The sequence below is a fragment of the Thermobia domestica genome, chromosome 9 (assembly GCF_964235325.1).
Source record: "Thermobia domestica chromosome 9, izTheDome1.hap1.1, whole genome shotgun sequence".
In the NCBI taxonomy this organism is placed as follows: Eukaryota; Metazoa; Arthropoda; class Insecta; order Zygentoma; family Lepismatidae; genus Thermobia; species Thermobia domestica.
In genome coordinates, this window is record NC_137462.1 from 243,441,535 (window position 1) to 243,459,952 (window position 18,418).

The 18,418-nt window shown below is 33.7% G+C and overlaps 1 protein-coding gene across 4 annotated transcripts in view; it reads left to right on the forward strand.

Annotated features, from left to right (window-relative positions):
* LOC145660638 (EH domain-binding protein 1-like) overlaps positions 1-18,418 on the forward strand; it is a 150,127-nt gene that overhangs the window by 23,997 nt on the left and 107,712 nt on the right. For 3 of the 4 annotated variants that reach the window (XM_081725927.1, XM_081725923.1, XM_081725925.1), the window contains exons 5-8: positions 1,063-1,157; positions 4,185-4,292; positions 8,382-8,616; positions 14,610-14,673. In XM_081725927.1, coding sequence (XP_081582053.1) covers positions 1,063-1,157; positions 4,185-4,292; positions 8,382-8,616; positions 14,610-14,673 — 502 coding nt within the window. The remainder of the gene's footprint in view (positions 1-1,062; positions 1,158-4,184; positions 4,293-8,381; positions 8,617-14,609; positions 14,674-18,418) is intronic. The other variant, XM_081725926.1, reaches the window with a different exon arrangement.

An 18,418-nucleotide genomic window follows, 5' to 3' on the forward strand; every position in this document is an offset into this window, starting at 1 on the left:
TATCCCTGTAAGACTTTATCACAGCATTATGTAACATACATGTTAAGTAGCATTATGCGTCTTTAATTTTAATGTTGTTTTATGTCCATTTTTGTATATTGGATGAAGTATACTTAACTACTCTTCAGCGTGTGGGCATTTCTCTTCTCTCTGTGTCTGTTTTATTAATTCGAGTTTTTTCTTTTTTAATTCTTGGGTCATTATATTATATTAATTCATAATTACTTATCGAGTTTATGGAACATACTATAATTCGAATTACGTACCTACTAAAGTTCCTCGGATGACTTTTCTTCCAATATTTCGAGTTTTAGAACCGAACATTCGTCCTTACCGAAGTTGTTTACGATCTATGGTGACGATTCCTCATGAATAATCTGCACAAGTTAATTTCCGATTGAAAGTAGCTTCCATCTCAAAATCGACTTTTGTTGTTAACAAAAGCTCAAGAAAACGTATAAGACTAAGTGGAAAAAATAGTTTTAACGTAATGCGGATTATGAGCCATTTTCGTTTTGTTTACTAGTCGTGTCAGTCATTAACACGGTGAATCAATAGTTTTCCTTATCTTCATTTTCCGTACGTCTTTCCTGTTAGCTTAAAACCTAAAATACCAGAAACATTCATGTAAAACGTAAAATTAAGTCGGGGATCATTACCGTGTACATAATTTATTCGTGAGTACTCACGTTTATTTTACTTTCCGTCAATTAATTTAAACATCTATTCGTTCAAATAATAAGAGGCCGCGGTGGCTCAGTGGTAGAGCGTTCACCTCTGGTGCTTGGGGTCCCGAGTTCGATCCCAGCCTTCGCCAAGTGAACTTTGTGGTGGACAAACACCGTGTGCGTGGGTTTTCTCGGGGTTCTCCCGTTTCCTTCCACTTTCTTCATTCCACCATTTTCATTCATCACTCATCATCACCGTCTCCTTTAGCCTAACCGGCATAACCGTGGGACGTAAAACTCAGATTTCATTTCATTTTTCGTTCAAATAATAAATAAAAAAATTGTACCTGTCATGTACTTGTATATTAATTATGATTTGTTTGCCTTTATTTAGAGATGAAGACATGCAAAGTATGGCCAGCTTAATGAGTGTAAATAACAGTGATATTGCACGCTTAGGAGACTTTGATGAAGAAGATGAAAATGAAGGTATGTTACTGCTTTCTTTATTTGAATTCGTAATTGAGGACATTCATACTTTTATTGCTTTGAAATTATGTTCCTTCTTTACCACATGATATTCTCTTTGTATTATTTCTTGAACTATGTTTAATGTTACAGTGTTCTTCCTTCTCATCTGCGCCAACCCCCCAAGCTCCCAACCCCAAAGCAGAACAACAGGCGACAGTGCGACAGTACAATAATTCTGCAACCGTAATTTTCATCTGCATAAAGATTGTCTTCTCTGTAAATGAAAATTACGGTTGCAGAATTATTTTGTTGTCTGTAAATAAAGCACAATTCAGCTTAAGAGAGAGTTGGCAACGAAATAGTGCATGAAATTGTAAATTGTTCCCAAAAGTTCTTGAAATTTCTGGTGTCACTCAAAGAATAATGGCAGACTTGCCTGAATACAGATGATCCGAACAATCATTCTATCACAGTTATTTTTTCTTTACTTTGGACTCTAATGACAAAACAGATGAAAGTTTCGATTTTTTAAATGCATTTTACGACATTATCAGTGTTTTTGACTCACTTTTGACAACTGTTGATAAAATGAACAAAAACAACAAGAAGTAACCTACCTATAAATGCTTTGTGAGTAAATATATGTGAGGATTTCTTGATTTGCTACTTATTCAGTTATTATACAGCCCTATAAGCCTTGTGTATATTTCTCCATAAATAAAAAGTATATATAAATATATAAAAAAGAAATTTTTTTAGAAAAATAGAATTATAAAACCTTTTTTTTTTTTCCTTTTTTGCTTTTATGCGCTTGAAAATTTTACCTTATAATTTTACTACGTTGTTACTAAAATGATTCCAGAAGGTTTTGGGCATTCCGTAAGCTGTCACAGAAAGTTGAGAAACGTTATGCTTTGGAGACCTCCAATTTCGCGTGTAATTTTCACGATTTAACAATATAGGAATCGAATGGGAATGTATGTAACTGATTTTATTTATTTATTTATTTATTTATTTTTGCTATGTCCGTTTTCTTTATTTGATAAGAATGGTTATCATCGTTAATGTAACTCATGACGTAAGAAGTTTTAGGAAAGTGAACTTTTATTGACTTAAACAAAGGAGTAGTAGAAGAAGTTAACTCAAACAAAAGTCTGTATCTTTTATAAAGTTGCATTGATCTTTCCGTATAGAGGATTTGATTTTAAAATAACTAGCTCCTACCTCTGTTTCTCTAGATAATTTGTATTCCCTCTTGTCTGATTTTATGCACTTAACCCGTAAAATGATAAGGTGAGTCCATTGGACACATCTCGGAAAATAAATCAATTTAAGTACTTTACTATAAACACTATAGATTCCGTCGTCAATATATGCTTCAACTAGCATATATAGAATGAAACTACGGATTAATTGTATTAATTGGATCATTAGGTTTTTTTAATAATGTTTTTGCAAAAATGTAGCACAAACTGAGAACATGTGTCCAACGGATTCACTATTATAGATAAACATATTTTATCTCTCATGTACATTTTTATTTAGAATAATCGAACAACTCAAGGTAATAAACATGCATAAAGTTTATTACGTAAAAATAGGCTTAAAATTTAAAATGCCTACAGAAAAAACAAGTTTAGTCCAGTGGACTTAGCTCATCATTTTGTGTTCCAAAAAAGGCTTATCATTTTAAGGATTAATTGAGGAAAAAGTATTGTATCATCTCAACAGCTAAGAGTAAAAGCTTTTTAAAGGAAAATAGGTGTACAAGATTCTTTGAACATGACTGTAAATGTTATTCTTCGTTAATATCCCTGTCTTTTTTTTCTTTCTTTGTAAATTAACTTAAATCTAAATCAAATCAAAGACACTTTCGTCTAGTATAAAGTGACCATATGTAGTTGTTTGTACTTTTTCCTACTTCTTTCAGTATATATTGTTAACTTTCTTGAATTGTATATTTTTTTCTGTTTTCTGCATTCAAAACTTTTTATAATAATTTCTAGACGATGTATACGAAAACAGTTGTTTGTACATTCTCATGTATTCATGTATCTTTTAAAGATATTGTATATAGGATTACCATCTGTCCCGAATTAGGTGGGACATTTAAGAAAATTTTGCGCGTCCCGAATTACGTGTAAGAGAGACGCATTATATGGCAGGACCCCAAACCATCCAAAATAGGTGACAGAAATTCTTGGAAGATGTTTGTAAATTTCGACGCAGTGAAATCATAGCTAATGTTATTCTTTCTACCAGTTTGATGGGTTATAACTTCTCTTCAATTAATCACTAAAAGCTGACTCTGTGGGTATTATTCTACCATTATTGGCAGGTGACCTGCCGCAACTGAGAAGTTTCCATGTTTCACAGTTTTCTGCTAACTTCCTTCTTTTCACGTACGATTTCTCTGCTTTGATATCGTTCATCAGTAGTAGCCTCCTCCTCTTTCCTATCACCATACCCTGTATCACTTCCTCATGATACAGTTCCTTCTTAACCAATGCCCCAACCAGCTCCTCTTCGTCTTCTCAATAATATCTAAAACTGTTTTCTTCTCCCTCATCATTTCTGACACACACTGATTCATTTCAGCTTGAGCTCGTTCTCTCCATTCTTCTCCACACCTACATTTCGAAAGCTTCCAGTTATCATTCATCATTTTTGCGTAATGTGCTATGTTTATTGTCAATTTCATTTATAAATATGTGTGTTTCTTTAGTCGTAATAAATTGTTCCATGTGCAAATTTGAGTTATGAGGAATCATCTAACTGTACGTGTTCGATAAGTGTGTTTCGCTTTAAGCTCACCAAAAGGTGGCAACCCTAATTATATACTTGATCTAGAAAAATAAAACTATAAGCAGAATCGATGAATTGTGTTAATATACTTGGTAAGTATACAAACTAATTTAACAGTATATTATTTATTTCCTCGATTTTAGTATATTTAATAGTTTAACTGTAAAATAGTTTAATTTTCTTTTAATAAAGTTATAATTTAAAATTTGTGCGTAATGTATTAAATATTTATTTTTACAGATGATTCTTTAAATCAGAAGCTTCAGGAAGTGTCCGATTTAGCGAGTCAAATCGACCTCCTTACGAATAGTTTGAGTGGATCTGAATTTGCAAGTACTCCAATCAGTGGTAAGATACCATGACGTTCATTTGTTTGTAATTCTTGACAATGGATGAATCAGGCATTACGTATTTCCGCCAGTACTTCCGCCATTATTTCTTTCCCTGGGTACTAGACACATGAGCTCCATACAGAACTTCCAGTGGTAATGTTCTGCATTGGCTTATAAATATTGTAATGAAAGGGATAGTTGTATTTTCCGAAAGAAGGAACTTTAAAAAAATGAGTAAAAGATAAAGTAGATAAGAAAATGTATTTACATGAAAATAAGATGATACACAAATCGGCCTATGTTTTGTTTACGTAGCAGATGTATTGTTTCGAATCGGAAATGTGAATTTTGTAAACTTGTACTTAGTTCGACAGCGGAAGTGACGAAATTACTTAACATCCTTTAGTAATATTTAAGTACTATGCTTCATAATTTACTAACGTAAGCACAATTAGAATTTTATTTGGAAAGTCTATTTGAAAAAGACCTTTGGGTTGGTGTGAAAATTGGTGGATAATGTAAGTATGTATATTAAAACAATGGACAACAATCTTGACGTGATTGGCTGAATCCAATTTAACTTTTTATTCCTGTAGCAAAGAGTCTTCGGGTTTCTTAAGTCATGGTGTATACCTGGCTGGTGAACGATGATTTCTGACAGCTTTGCACAAGGCCACGGCAAGCGAGCAGAAGACTGCAGGTCAACCAACTTAGGCTCAGAACCTGTCCGCGTCTCCATGGTAACCATCGCACATTGTCAAACTTTCACTCATCCCCTCCCTCCCTTTTGCCGTCCGTTCAGTCAAGTCCCTTTGCTTATCTGTTGTTTAGAACTTCCATTTTGACGTGTTGTGTTAATATTGTGTGAATGAGTTAATTTTTGTTGTTGATTGATAAAGTGGACCTTGAGAGAACATGGCATCTGCAAGCAGAAAGGAGAAACGTGTTATTTTAAATAGTCATTTTCGGGGACTTGTGTATAATTTGCGGGAATATTTTGAGGCAGAATGGGAAAATGGAGGACCATTACTTCCACTTCTAAGGTTGTGCAGAGAGTGTTTGCAGCTCTGCATATCGAAACAGACACAGTGACAAGGATCACTAAAGACAAGTGCCCAGAAAATTTGAATAAGCCTTCAGGGGTTTAAAAAAAAAAAAAAAAAAAAAAAAAAAAAAAAAAAAAAAAAAAAAAAAAAAAAATCAAGAGTGACAAATCTGGATGCATTTCAAAACGATGCCATCCGCCGGCATCTTTATGACTACTACCAGCGAAAAAGAATTTCCCACCCGGAAAAAACTACTTGTTTCACTTAAAGATAAGGGGTTGTTCGATAGGAGCAAAACTAGTTTATCGTTGGTATTGAAGGGTCTTGGGTTCGGTATTGAAGGTGGAAGAAGTATTCTGGGCGAAAAGTTTTGTTGGAAAGAGCAGATGTTATTGCCAAAAGATGTCAGTTTGTGCAGGATATTTTACAAGAGCATCGAGAAAACGTTGTGTGGATAGATGAAACATGGGTTAATGCAAATAATACTAGGTCGCAGGGGTGGATGGATGATACCATTGCAGGCACAACAAAAACACCTCTTGGAAAAAGGGCGGCCGTCTCATTCTGTTACATGCAGGTTCATATGAGGGTTGCATACCGAATGCCGTACTGTTGTTATGAAGAATTAACGGGGGAAAAATTTTATGATTGGTTTGTCAATTTACTTCTTTTAAACATAAAGCCCAACTCCGTCATTTTGATGGACAATGCGTCCTATTATTCAGCACAACTATGCAAAGTCCCTACAGTCAGGAACAAAAAAGCAGAAATTTTAGATTAGTTACAGAAGAATAATATTCCAGGTTTCAACACGTCAATGACAAAAATCGAACTTATTCAAATAGTAAAGCTTCATAAACACAGATATGTACAATACACAATAGACAAAATAGCTAAGGATAATGGGCACAAAGTAATTAGGATTCCTCCATATCAGTATCATTGTAATGCTATTGAAATGATTTGGGGCCAAGTGTAAGACTTTGTAGCAGAAAACAAGTTGTTCACGTTAACATCTGTGCGAAACCTCGTAGAAGGAGCTATAGAAAAAGTTTCACCTGAACAGTGGCGAAAAGTAATTGATCATACATGGAGTGATATAAAAAGAGCGTGGGAATCGGAAGGTATTTTGCAAGAAAGAGTAGGCAGACTTATAATAAATGTTCGAGATAGTAACAGCGATAGTAATTCGAAGGCTGAAACATCTGAAAAGGAAAGTGTTCCCACGAGCTAGAGTGCATTATTCGAAGATTGTGGTGTTTTCCCTCTAGAGCAGCAGTGATAGTAAAAGATATGTAGGAATAGTTTTTTATTATGTATAACAAAAATGCTACATTGGTGTGTATTATATTTAATGTTCGCTGTAGGATTTTTCATATTAAAATTTGTTGTTGTTGTTGTTTTCTGTCTTACATACACTGTAGATTTCACTCTATCGTATTGCTGTTATCGTATATGGGCGACCAAGACATAATTAATATTATACAGTATGTTGTGTTTTTCATTCTTTGTTTCATTAACAATTAGTACGGAGTATTAAAAATCCCGCCGCCCTCAACGAGGAAGCAGACGATTCTCCCCTTACGCGAGAAGCACATGACAACACGCAGGGTGTCTATCGGTCACGAAAGTCACAAAAGTCGTGAAAAAGTCACGAAGTCAGAAAACGGTCATGAAAGTCAAGAAAAAGTCACGAAATTTAGCTTTTGGGTCACGAATTTTTTTTATCTGTACAAATAGAAGTACAGATTGGAAAATTTTGTTCTATAAAACGTCAAAATTCACCACCAAAACTGTCTTTATGATGGGCTTTAGACGCTACTAAATCGCAAGCAAAGCATTCTTCTATCGCATGCATGAAAATTCGGTCTAATTTGCACCCAAATTCGCTCTTGAGAATGTTAGGAAATTTTATGGTTTGGTAAAGAAAAGGTCACGAAAAAGTCACGAAATTTCATTTTGGAATTTCAGTAGTAACCCTGAACACCGCGCTCTCTAGTCGTCCTCGCGAGCTGAGCTGTTATAAATCATCGTTCATTGTTCCTATAATCGACTTGATCAACTGTGTTTTTACCAGTATGCCTTAATAGTGGATCTGGTGAAATTTTCGAAGTCTTTCTTCAGTCAATTATCATAATAAAGTAAACTCATTTTGTAGAATCCCAATAGAAAGAGATACGTATTGTGGATAACGTCAGGATTCGACACCTGAACTCATTATTTTACGGTTTGCTTCTCTTCCTGCTTTGGAGTGACCTCTGGCAATGATACTTAGCTGCCAGTACGATATTACCAAGTTTCTAACAACGAACTTATTTTAAACACACATTCTTCTTAATAACCATAAGTCTGTACGTACCTTACAAGCCATTAGGTCTGAGTGGCTTCAGGAGTGAGAAAATGTATGGCTGTTCTGTTAAGCGGACTGGATGCGTAGTGGTTATCGCATTGGCACGGCATGCCAGAGATCTCGGGTTCGAGTCTCGGTCTAGTTAATCACTTTTTCACTCTTTGTATGTTATTGAATTCGCACTGACACACAATCATAGTCATACGTCTTGCAAATAAAATCAGAAAAATAAACACACTGCTGAACAAGACTGCACTTATTTAATATAAAAACACATTTACACGTGACGTTTCGATCTTCTAGCCAAGATCCTCATCAGACGTACACTCTAATGAGGATACTCATCTGATCCTCATTAGAGTGTACGTCTGATGAGGATCTTGGCTAGAAGATCGAAACGTCACGTGTAAATGTGTTTTTATATTAAATAAGTGCAGTCTTGTTCAGCAGTGTGTTATTTTTCTGAATTCGCACCTACAGAGAACTTAATATGTAAAAATAAGTTTAAATCGGTTGTTTCCTCCTTTTATTAATATACACCATACATAATCTTCAATTTTAAAGTGATAATTGTATTCTGAAGAAAGACACTGTATAAGATCAGATATATATGTGATATTCACAATTAGTCCAGTTGATATGGAATGACCTGAAATATTTTCTTTAATTATACCTGTTTTTATGATTATAACTTTATTTTCTGTTTCAGTGGCAAGTTTGTCTTCACATAAAGAAGAGCCAACACCTATTGCATCTGAAAACAAGACATTTTTGGACAGTACGTTTGAGAGGGTCGAAGATTCAGAAGCACCTATTACAAGTACACCGGTTGCCTCGAAGACAGCTGATGTTAATGGAAGTGTACCTGTGGCAAGTGGTGATATTCATACAAACCTCACCGAAGTTGAGAGTGACAATTTGAAGAACATAAACCCAGTCATAGAGTGAGTATATTTGTAACACGATAAATTTTCGTTCTAATATTGCTACCTACTGTAATAGGAATGTTCTTCTAAACGTTTGAGACTTCATAAGGGAAAAGTAAATGATTAAAGTGTAATTAGAAGTAAATAATGGAATACATTTACGAAATCCAACAATCATCAACAATTTTTTTTTTTAACTGACAGAAAATCGTATACTCGTGGTGAGCTCATTATACCACATGTTGCTAGATGACAAGTTACTTTACTCTGGGTGTAATACAGAACTCTCTAAATTGTTTACTTGAAAATAATTTTCAAATTATTGGTATATAATTCTATTTCCGCTCTTTTTATTTTTCACTTTGGTGAAATGGATGATTTCTGAAAGTAAGTTTGAAGGAATTTTTATAGGAATATTCCTCTTATATATGTACAGCTCCTGTTCTTGTGCCATTAAGTATCAAATATTTCACGGTAATGTGTTACGATATTTAAATAATCAAAAGTAGTATATAGTAGAGAGCATACTACATATTTACATAATGTTAGTGAAAATATTAAAAAACAAAAGTACAATTGTTACATTCAACACCCCCCCCCAAATGCTTGAAACTGGCAGACAGATTTGCATGGGTGAGTTTTTAACATCCCACTTACCCCCCATTATGGGAATTGAAAGAAACAAACAGGAATTAAAGAATTAAAGACGTAAATGAATTCTGTTATAAAGATTATAAATAATACTCCATTTTTTCCTGTCACTCGAAGTCGCTTCATGTTTCATATTTTGATATTGATGTAAAAAGATAAAACAATATTTGAAACATTTGCTGCAATTGAAATACCTCGTTTTGAAATATCCTACACATAAAATATGTAATGTAAGAAATCTGGGATCAAATTATCTTTGATACCTCAAAAAACTACCGAGGAACTTAATAAATGCTTGTTTGTTAATTCATCGGATGCAGAAAAAACTTACCAAGCCAAACATACAAACCCACTTCATTTTTCTACGTAGTCACCATAAATTTTTGATTAATATCTTTACCGTGGTACAGTCTTTTTCTTAAACCCTCTGTATAGAAGTCCTCCGCTTGAGAGTAGCCAAGCCCTACATTGCCGTGTTTTACACCATTGTTTCCTCAAAACGTTGAGATGCAAATAATTTTTTGACCATGTAGGAAGACGTGATAATCACTACTTTCAAAGTGATTATTTTTTCGACATTTTCATGAAATCCACCATCTTTTTGGACCAGAGCGCAGCCAAGACCTATCCTACAGATTAAAAACAAACAAACAAACAAAAAATCGTTTGGTGAATGTGAATAATGTCACTGCATTAATTATTTCTTGTACTTGACATTGCCGTAAGAAACTCTCGTTTCATTACCAATCACAGTGTGGGAAGCTAATTCATCTCATGTCCCCCTCTATCCTCTTATTCTCAGTAGTAGTCCATGCTTGTGTCATTCGTTCATTTTTGTGGCTCACAATTTTTGAGGTCCATGTTAGATCATTTTCGATTGCCCAATGTGTCAATTATAACTTTTGGAAGTTGTTAATTCCATTCATTCATGCTCAGAAAATCGTGAAGCGACGATTTTCTTGTGTTCTTACACGTTGAATAAGGTCATCAGTTTGAGCCTTAGGATTATCATTTATTTCTTCATTCTGAACATTTGTAGGGCCTACCTCAACGCAGGACATCTTTTCCATACTTTTTATTTGCTCATTACACTAAGATCGTACATTTCACGTATTTCTGAGTGAATGTCGGCAGTATTATGATTTTTGTCTTTAAGAAGTCGAATCACTGATTATACTTCCCAGCGGTTCATTTGAACCCTTATTTCTGTATTCTTTTACACATTTGAGGCAGGCAGGCAGGCAGTATAATTTACTGAAGTAATAAAATAATTATAATAATTTTCAGAAGAATGGTATTGAAAAGAGAGATATAGGTAACTTCGGTGAAAACTGAAGTCGAGGTGTAGTTGCATAATCGAAAATGTTTGCCTTCAAGAAATTTAAGAACTAGAAGCTTCTACAGAAATAGGATAAGTATTTTTAATTAAATGAAAGTTGAACTTCGTTTAGAAGAAAATGTTAATGATTTTTGCAGGAAATAATGTATACTTTGTTGCCGCTTTTTTTTTTAATCTATGCTTGCCTAATAATGTATTACCAAGTACAATACAGTAAAATAAAATATTTACCTACATATGCTTACCTATAGCTATGCGTTTATAGTAAATATTTTATTTACTTTCTTATACATTAATATACAACTGTGTATGAGGAAATATGAATTCTTTAAGAGTATATTATTAATTTAATTTAGTTCCTTAATAATAATAATAATAATAATAATAATAATAATATTTACTACTACTACTACTACTACTACTACTACTACTACTACTACTACTACTACTACTACTACTACTACTACTACTACTACTACTACTACTACTACTACTACTACTACTACTACTACTACTACTACTACTACTACTACTACTACTACTACTACTACTACTACTACTACTACTACTACTACTACTACTACTACTACTACTACTACTACTACTACTACTACTACTACTACTACTACTACTACTACTACTACTACTACTACTACTACTACTACTACTACTACTACTACTACTACTACTACTACTACTACTACTACTACTACTACTACTACTACTACTACTACTACTACTACTACTACTACTACTACTACTACTACTACTACTACTACTACTACTAGCCGCCGCCCACTTCGGAATTCCTTTGTTTCTGCTACTGTTAATATTTATAGCTGGACAAACAAACATATTCTAGTGATAATACTTCCATGTCGAGGATTATTAACGTTAATTGTTATATCGTGTACCTGAATTAGAATAATAAAGTTATTTGCCTTTTGTAGCATTACATTAATTGTAATCCTTTTACGATATTTCGTTTCCCTTTTATCTTGCTGGAAACTTCCCCAGGTAGGTAAAAAGATTCAGAAACAGAAACTTCTACTTTTCACCTTGAAATCGCTTCTATTTTGTTATTCTGCAAATATAGAAGCAACCTACAGGATATAAAATATAAAAACAGACAAAATGTTTTTCTGAATATTCCTGCTCAAAGATGTTTCCAGCAAGGTAAAAACGAAACGAATATCGTAGTGAATTATTATTATTAATGTAACGCTTCAACAGATTAGTTATTTTATAATTCTAATATAGAAGGCCTTATAACGCATTCTTGATCATTCGTATATAGTTAATTTTCATAACGATTTTCGTTCCGAAGGTGCTAAATTGAATTCTTAGTATTAAATAATTCTGATATCTGAGGCCTATTTCTCATAACTGCTAGTCTTGTAATATGCTTTTTATAAGTCGTAAAATATTACAAAGTAGAAATATTAGAATAATAGTAGAAATCATTTCTAAATATTAAAATTGATACCTGTAATTTGTCATGATTTTATGGTATATACAATTGTTAAATATTTGATTTTGAAAAAATTTATACTATTCATTGTTCTACTAACCTGGATAATGTTCCTTCCAATTGTTTTAGTTTTCTTTCAATATTTCGAATGCACTGTTCACACATTCTTTCTCAAGATTGTTAAATACTGAAAAAGGAAATTTGGAGAGGGATTCGGATATTATTATCACCAATTATATTTAAAAAATGAACTAACGATTAGAAATGGTTTTATTATTGTTTACTATCTAGATACAAAATAATGTTGAAAATCATAAAAAAAATGAGGTGTATATATGATCACCAAATTGAAAGCAATGTTGATCTGGCCACATTGTACATGCAGTAAATTGAAGCAGTCGTCAGTTGAGTGGATGAATATTGCCACTGTAAAGGAATCCTAAAACAAAAGTACAGGTTTTAGTGATTAGTGCACTAGTTTTGCAAACATACATAGCAAAAAATGAAGAGTTAGAAACAAAAAATATCATTTCTATCGAGCATATCAGAAATAACTAGTAACTAGCTGTGAGAGTTTGCATTGGTTTTCAATTGGTTACTATGAACAAAGCTTTACGCAGTATATTTGACATATCAAGTAGCGAATAGCGTACTATGTTTTCTGTAATCGATCACGAAAATAGTTTTGTAAGCCTATAAATTGTCTGACAACAATTACATGAGTAGCAGTGCTGGCATTTGTTGTTCTTACATGCTAGGACAGAGGAACAATAGATGGCATAACTACTACTCGTGTAACTATTTTCAGACAATTCATAGCAGGGTTGGCTGGTTTAAACCAACTCGTTAAAAAAAATGGTTTAAACCAAAGAGAAAAGAAAAAGAAACGAAAAATGCTTTAAATCGTGTGAACTTTATGGTGACGTTTCCACATATCAAACCATCTACATTAGTGTTATCTCCTTTTCACCTTTTAATCAAGGCGTCCCATTTTCAATTCTCGGTCGAACCACAATATTTCAAGTGTAAACCAAGTAGTGGTTCGTGTGTCACTTTAAGCGAGAATCTTCCCCTTGATAACATCTGTATTACATAAGGATGTTGTTCAGCCTAAACATACGAAACGACACCAAATTGCATATGTCTGCTTGCCTAAATGCCTGTTGTCTTGTAAAGAAACTAAGGTTGCTTAAAAATATTGATAAAAATTGGCAAAATTGATCGACTGCACACTTAGCTTCCAACGTTAGCTTGGATTGGACTTTCAGTTTTAATTTTATTGAATGATATTTACATACTAAATTTGTAATTTAATCCCTCGGTTTTAACGTACTGATTATGATACGTTTACCTTAAAATTTTACAACCAAACAATAACGGGATTTTCCCAATGGCTAAGGCGGGAGTTCCCCGATTTATATATAATGGTTTCACTTGTGCAACTGTTTATTTTTTTGTCCTTCTGAAATGACTTTTGACGATTATATTACAAATATGTAAAGATCAGTACAACGTATTTTTATCAAGAGTGCTTCGTGAGTGAGTCGGCAGACTCATCGTATTTGTAGCCAATTAGTTCCGGTGTCGAGTCCAAATGGAGGACAATTTCTCTCAGATGTAAGCCGAGAAGCAGTTCAGATTTCGCTGTAAGCATATGTGATTCCTTCCAGCATAACCCCGTTGTTGCATAATAACACCAAGGCGAAACAAACTTATTTCTGTCTATATGTAATATAAATACATAGAGTAAATCATTTAAACCAGAAAAACTGGTTTAAAAAAAACGGGTTTAAACAAAACAAAAAAGTTTTTTTTTTTCTCGAAAGGAAAAAATAACATGGTTTTTGCCAAGTCTGATTCATAGGCTTACAAAACTATTTTCGTAACCGATTACAGAAAAATGATACGTTATATTTTACATGGTATAAATGTCAAATATACTACTTAAAGCTTTGCTTATAGCAAACAATGAAAATCAATGCAAATTCACACAGCCAGTTACTGTACAGCCAATCATTATTTTTTATATGCTCCGAAGGCGATGTCTTAGGTGTTGAATAAACACGCAAGTAACACGCTAAAGTGGTTGTCATTTTGTGTTGTTTTAATTTCCTCATTTTTTACTGTGTAAAATCTAATTATGTGTTTAACATGCGTACTGAAACAGGTAGATAAAATTATATAAGTATAGATAAATATATTGTGTAATATATTTTTTGTTACGTTATTATTGAGATACAAGAACAGTGTGAAGACTGTACAGAAATAACGACTTAAGCCTTGTGCCCTCGAGGAAGAATGCCCAAATAGTGCATTCGAAATATTGGAAAATAAATAAATAAATAATACAATTGGAAGGGACATTATTCTGGTTAGTAGATAATTAATATTACATTGTGTTCCATACGCTGTATTAGTAGGTTTGCACGACAAGAGTGCAAGTTTTGAGAAATAGACCCCAGGGTGTAGAAAATAACGTTTTTTAGTCAATAAAGATATAAGTGATTCGTTGCACTAATGGAAATAAATTTACAAAACATTCTTCTTCAGCAGCATGACACCCGAACAGAAGAATATACGACTAACTCTAGAACCTCTTAATTTAGCAAACCAGGTAAGTTAAACTAATTTGTTTCCTGAGATAAATAGACTGTGCTTATAATTATTTGTTTATAGCCAAACAGCTGGCGTGAGATAATATAACTGTAGTTTGATTCATTACTTTTTGTTGATAGTGGACGATCAGAAATTTTTTCTTCTTTCTATTACTGTACATTACCGACTTGTGTATTTGTATGTTAGAACAAAAGTTTTAGAAAGTAATCTCATTGTGTTGTATGTCGTATTCCAAAATATTTTAAAGAATTTAAAAGAAAAAAAAAGTAAATAAAATGCAGTTACATATAAGACACCGTAATGATCAACGAATTGCTTTGTTATTACATTATTTCTATAAGTTCAGCTGAGTTCTATTTTCCGTTTGTAACCTAAATACCCATACCCCACCCCTTTTCCGAATAACGTACCTAGTATCCAGTATAATTTGGTGTTTAATACAGAAGATCAATCAATATTTGAACGTTTTGCAATAATAATAATAATAATAATAATAATAATGGCGCCGTATAATGTGGCCGCTAACGCTCTCGCTTGATAAATGAGTGGTCTTGGGTTCGTTTCCCAATGGGAACACTTAGAAAACTGTAAACACCTTTTTCAGACCAGCCATCCTGAGTGAGGTTATTCCCTTGGTTTTCCTCAGTCACACCAGGCAAATGCCAGGATGATAACTGTGGTGCACCAGTACGCGCTCACCATGGGCATTTATTTCAATTTGTGAATTTTTTGTTTAATATTTGCAGTAAAGAGTTCAATTTAAACTTTATTTTTAGATTTTTCTGTTTATTGGTCATATATACAGAGAATTACATTGTATTTTGCGCATTTGCTAATTGAGTGAAAAACATGTAGAGGGCAAGAGATGTCCTTGAAATTTGGCCCAAGTAAGATCCTAAAAATAGAACAATAAAATTTTTTGTAATGGCGCATTGAAATTCAAAACTAAATAAGTTCAACGTAAACTACAAAAGCCTTGAATTTTAGGCTGGGAAGTTACCCCATCTACAATTTTGGAAGCAAGTTTAAACTGTTACTGCTTGAGGAATATCATTCAGTTGAATGTTATGTAATAGTGTTGGAATTAGAGCCTTTCTACTTCAAGTGTGCCCCAGCTGGCGCTGCTGTCGATGTCTGTATTCGCGTATCCCCCCTTCCCCTCGAAAAGAAAGGGACAAGTTGCTGTGGCCGAGATCCTTCAATAGTTGGATGCAGACGTGGTTGCCACAATGAGTTATTTCACGGGCTTCACTGTGTACTCTCTTGTTAGCCATTCTAAGTGACCTACGATCTTCACTCGCCAAGACCAAGCGACTAAATGACAAATTGGTAACACAGCCGAGGTCATTCACTTCTTTCTCCAAAGCAAAGGGAAGGTTTTCTCCGTAAGAGGGCTGACGGGGATGAAGCCGAAGTATGTTTCACATACTTTTCGAGGGCACCTTGAAATAGAAAAGCTCTAACAGTAGTCACGTAAGAAATCTGATATAGTAAGACGTTCAGTTGTTCGTTAAGTAATATCTGTTTTACTAAACTTTGCAATCTTTGATTACGGTAAGAAGTATGGCTAGAATCATTATGCAAGAGTGAATTGGACAGAACTGGGAAAGAATTTCCTTCCCCAAACCAACAATATTTCGGCCTAATAGATGTAATTTTAGTATATCATCTAACTTTCCTACCATAAGCATCTAAATTTTCTGTGCATAGCAATTAACAAATTAATGTCTAAATTCAAAAGCTGGTAGTAAACGGAATTTGTCGGTAATGAAGACTTGATTAAGCAGAAGCCTACATTCGGGAAATAGGATTAAGGAATGACAGTCTATGGTTTCATTGAAGTCTTGTTAAGCTAGTGGTGAGTTCTGTAGTTTGGTTTAAGACGTAGTAGGTAAATGATATTTAATACAGAGAGTTATGAACGTCTTTGGGAAGATAGCTGGCTAAATATATGATCTTAAATGAAATTTACAATGTTTAAATGTAATGACTACGTTGCGTATTTTTAGTGAACTTACTATGAAAGTTAATTAAGAGTATAATTTATACTGAAGAATATATATGTGATAAATAATAATAGTAAAAGTAATTTTGAATGGAATGCATGCTGGGACAATCTCTATTCCACTCCACAGCCAGAACAGTGCCGGTCTGGCTAGGTCGGCTGCTCGGCAATCGCCGAGGGCCCAAAGGGTCCGAGAGCCTTTGGGAGGGCCCGAACGCATAGGAAAATAAATATTTAAAACTTAAAAAATAACTTTAATTATTAGATGTTTAGAATACAAAAACAGAATTAACTACTGATAATTTTAAAATACAACAACATAGTTTAATGTAATGCTTGAAAACCAGTTAAAAAAACAACCAGTACCAGATTTACACATAACAAGCTATAGCTTAAGGCGCCACTCTTGTAGGGGCCCCTCAATATATTAAAAAAGTAAGTTGGATATAATGACATTTTTTCCTATCTAACTTTAATTTTCAGTTCGCAGTTCATATGATATCTTCTCTAAAAACATTACCTAGATACAGTACCGAAAACTATTTATCTGTTATACTATTTCCCTTCGGACTTTATAGTTGCCACACGTTCCTTTGTGACAGTTTTCATAGATTTATTGTTCCTTTCTTTTCGTATTTTTCACAGGCTTTCCGAAAATTCTCTAACATTAACATTGTATTAATTTCCGACAAAAACGAGTGAAATAGTTTACTAAACATTTTTTTTTTTTAATTCCAAGATATTTTCCTATGTGTGTTCTCTGTATGTATAACTTCCTTAAAACAGTCATTTAATCACTAGAAAAAAGATTGAAGCGGTAGCTTAGTCTATTATTGGATGTTTACAGTGGGGTGAGGTCAGAGTTAGCTTGTCACCCTCGTGTCAGTGTTAAGCCCCACCCTTTTTTGCTTCTTATTTTGGCAATAGTGGACAATGAATCATCTCAAGTCAGGTGCATGTGGATGCAAACCAGCGAACAGTGATTCTTTGTAGGTGAAGCGAAGTCAGAGGTCACGCGATTAGTGTTTCGGAAGCACAAATCTGAAGTGGTGTATAGCAAAATATATTCGTGTACGTTCAGGCTTGTTTTGTAAACGAAACTGTTAGTGGTTCGTATTGCGTAATCTCTACGTCCGGCAAGTTGAAAAGTCCTTTGTAATGACTATGAGTTGATTTTGAGAATGTACATATAACAAGCTGTAGAAAATGAGTTCAACAAGTGGTGCTGCAAAACGGAAGAGGAGAAAAGAAAGAGAAGAACATTTGAAAAAAAAAAAAACAAACACTTCAATTCATTCATATTTTCGTCGTTCTGCTGAGAGTGAACAACAGAAAAGTTCTGACTGTTTCTCAAGTACAGGTGAGCAAAAGTAACAATAATTATAAACTAGGTGGTGGAGCAAACACAAAGCTTTATCTTCCATAATAGATTTACATTATGATAATGTTGAATCTTCTAAATTAGTTACATTTTTGTCAGTATTGTTAGATATGTCAACAGGCAATTTCGATTGCAAAACAAAATTTACAGTGCGTTCCCATCTAGGACAGTGGTGCAAATTCGAAAATTTGTTTCTAGCTGTAGTCATGCTAGACATGTTTTCAGTTACTTCTCCTGTGTTCATCTTTCTCCAAAGCAAGTCTTTAGACTATGCAAAGGCCTGGCAGTCGGTAGATGCATTGACGAAATTAGAAGAAGTGACAAAAATTTTAAAAGATTGCATGACAAAAATTTTAA